Source organism: Atta cephalotes (genome assembly GCF_000143395.1).
Source record: "Atta cephalotes unplaced genomic scaffold scaffold00010, whole genome shotgun sequence".
In the NCBI taxonomy this organism is placed as follows: Eukaryota; Metazoa; Arthropoda; class Insecta; order Hymenoptera; family Formicidae; genus Atta; species Atta cephalotes.
Genome location: NW_012130074.1, coordinates 6,568,249 through 6,570,813, shown reverse-complemented (window position 1 = coordinate 6,570,813; position 2,565 = coordinate 6,568,249). Strand labels below are relative to the sequence as shown.

At 34.0% G+C, this 2,565-nt stretch overlaps 1 protein-coding gene across 1 annotated transcript in view; it reads right to left on the bottom strand.

The window, feature by feature from the left end:
* The window catches only part of LOC105627833 (probable G-protein coupled receptor Mth-like 1), a 166,539-nt gene extending 164,253 nt beyond the window's left edge, over positions 1–2,286 (bottom strand). Inside the window, exon 1 of the mRNA XM_012209111.1 lies at positions 1,754–2,286. Within this exon, the coding sequence (XP_012064501.1) occupies positions 1,754–2,286 (533 nt within the window). The remainder of the gene's footprint in view (positions 1–1,753) is intronic.
* Between the last annotated feature and the right edge of the window lie 279 nt (positions 2,287–2,565).

Sequence of the window (2,565 nt, the reverse complement as noted above, 5' to 3'; positions counted from 1 at the left end):
CACACACACACACACACACACACACACACACACACACACACACACACACACACACACACACACACACACACACACACACACACACACACACAAAACACAGATACATAAAGAATTGAAATATCTTACTTATATATCATTGGTAATCATATGTCAGTCTCAATTAAATTTTTATTATAAAACTAGTGTGATATTGCGTAGTTCATTTATTTTGATATGCTAGAATTCGCCGAGAAACTGCACGCAACATCAACATTCTCGAATACAAACCGGAATGTAACCGTCAAGGTCGTTCTACATACGGATTTCACTCAAATGTTACTTGATAAATAAACTAATAGCTAGCTACCAATGGTTAAGTCGAAGACTTACGAAATCCGTTACTGTTTCATCAGAGAGGTAAATCATCACAACGAAATATTTATTCCGTAACAGTATTTAGATAAGAAACGAAAGAGTTTACTATAGCTAAGAAACTATTTCATTGTATCATATTAATGATACTTATATTTAGATTTTCTGGAATATTGTTAATATTCTAACTCGAATTATTTAACTTATCAGTTCAATATTTTGTTCAATACATTAAAGTCATTTTTATCTAGAATTGGATTCGTTTACGGTAAATTAGTTTCTAAATAAATATATTCTAAATAAATATATTTTGTAAATAAATTTTGTATTATAAATCGGTTTTATATATATATTATTTTTCAATTAGAAAATTTTATGTCGATGTTTTATTGTTATAAAACTTATAATTAGATATTAGTTAACTTATAATTATATTATAGTTAATTTATAATTAGATATTTCTTTTGGTTTTTAAATTCTAGGACAACATTTAGATCAATTTCTTATAACTTTTGGAAATAAGGAAAAAGATTTGGGTCGAAAATTAACGCTTGATTTATTTGACATGTTTTTTAATTTGCCAGCAAATCTTTTTCAATATCTATTTTTTTTAAATTATATAAATTAATCTAAAAAAAATTCGTGTAACATTTATGATATTTTTCTCCTAATTTACATTCTCCAAATTTTTCAATAGAAAATAAAATAATAAATACCAATAAAAATTTTATTTTCTTATTAACAATACTTGTAATTTTAAATGATCGTTATACTATATCCCAGCAAAAAAATCAAGTCTGTTCTCTTTAGGGGTTAACTGAATTTTTGCATAATTCGTCATTTCTCTTTTACTCTTCAACGTGAAAAGAAAAAAAAGAAAGGATGAACTGTGCAAGGACGCGATTCGCACTCACAACATGTAAATATTTGTCCTTATTTAAAAATAATTGATAAATAACAAAAATAAAATAATTCTTAAATACGAATTTCTAATTTTTAGAATTAGAGGAAGAAAAGAATAAAAAAAGTTGAATTGAGATAAAAGTTGATCTACAATGGTAAAAATTACAAACTCTGTCTATAACAAAGTCTGGCCATAAACAATTTTGTCAAAACAAGAAGAGTATATATATATATATATATATACTGTATTTTTTATGCTATCTCATTCCAATCTACTAAAGTTGCTAAAAGCGATGGGCCAATTAAAAATTCGTCATTAGAAGATTAGATTTCATTAAGGGTCTCCAGTAGAAACGAGTACAAAAGAGAGAGCACATGCTTGCGGATATTTCTACCTGACCTAACCTAAATCATTATATTATTTGAATCGACCGACTGGACCAACCCGACCGGTCACCAGCAATGTAACGCATTGAGAAAGTTATGGCGAGGATCTTACCCGCCTTCGTGGAAACTGGCGTTCTCGCCGCAGCAACGTCGCACTCGCGGCCTCATGGTCGCGGCGGCGTGATTGCCTGCCGATTTTTTCGGCATGCACACGAGCAGGGCGTTCGTATCGGAGCAATAGTGACTGGGAGGAATGTAGGGACCTTGACTGGCTTGACTGTACTCGAGCACCACTTTGCCGTTTATGAACATGACGAACGGATTCGTATGTCGATTCGGTACGTGAACTAATTCCGAGCGGTTGTCGCATTTCGGCCGTTGGCCATCGATAACGTACCAATCGGCGGGAGGTTCATCAAGGATAACTTGATCCTCAACTGAGAAAATGAAAGTTTTCCATCTATTCTTCGTTGGCACGCAGCGCGGCAATGCGTTGCTGTTCGCGTCGTCATTAATTAGTTCTTCGCCGTATCGACAACACTTGAAGATCCTTAACTGCGATTTCGCCAGGTCATCCGGCTCTGAAACGACAACCGTTGCGATTGTCACGATGAGCGCGAATACGCAACGCACGAACGCTCTCATGATTCCAAGAAATCTGTAACTACGGTTCTCGTTAATCGAATTCTTTTTCAAAATAAACGTTGTCACAAAAGATCACGCAACTTTCAAAACTTCCACAAAGTCTTCCGAATGTTTCTTGAGAAACGCACTTGAATCAATCAAATTGATTCATTTCGCGACGCGAACCGAAGCGATCGAGAAACGGAAAATCGAAATACGAGTGTAATGAAGTATGCGCCAAATGGGAAAGAGAGACTAAGTAAATGAGAATCGTCTGTCCCGTTTGTTAGGCGCTCGAAC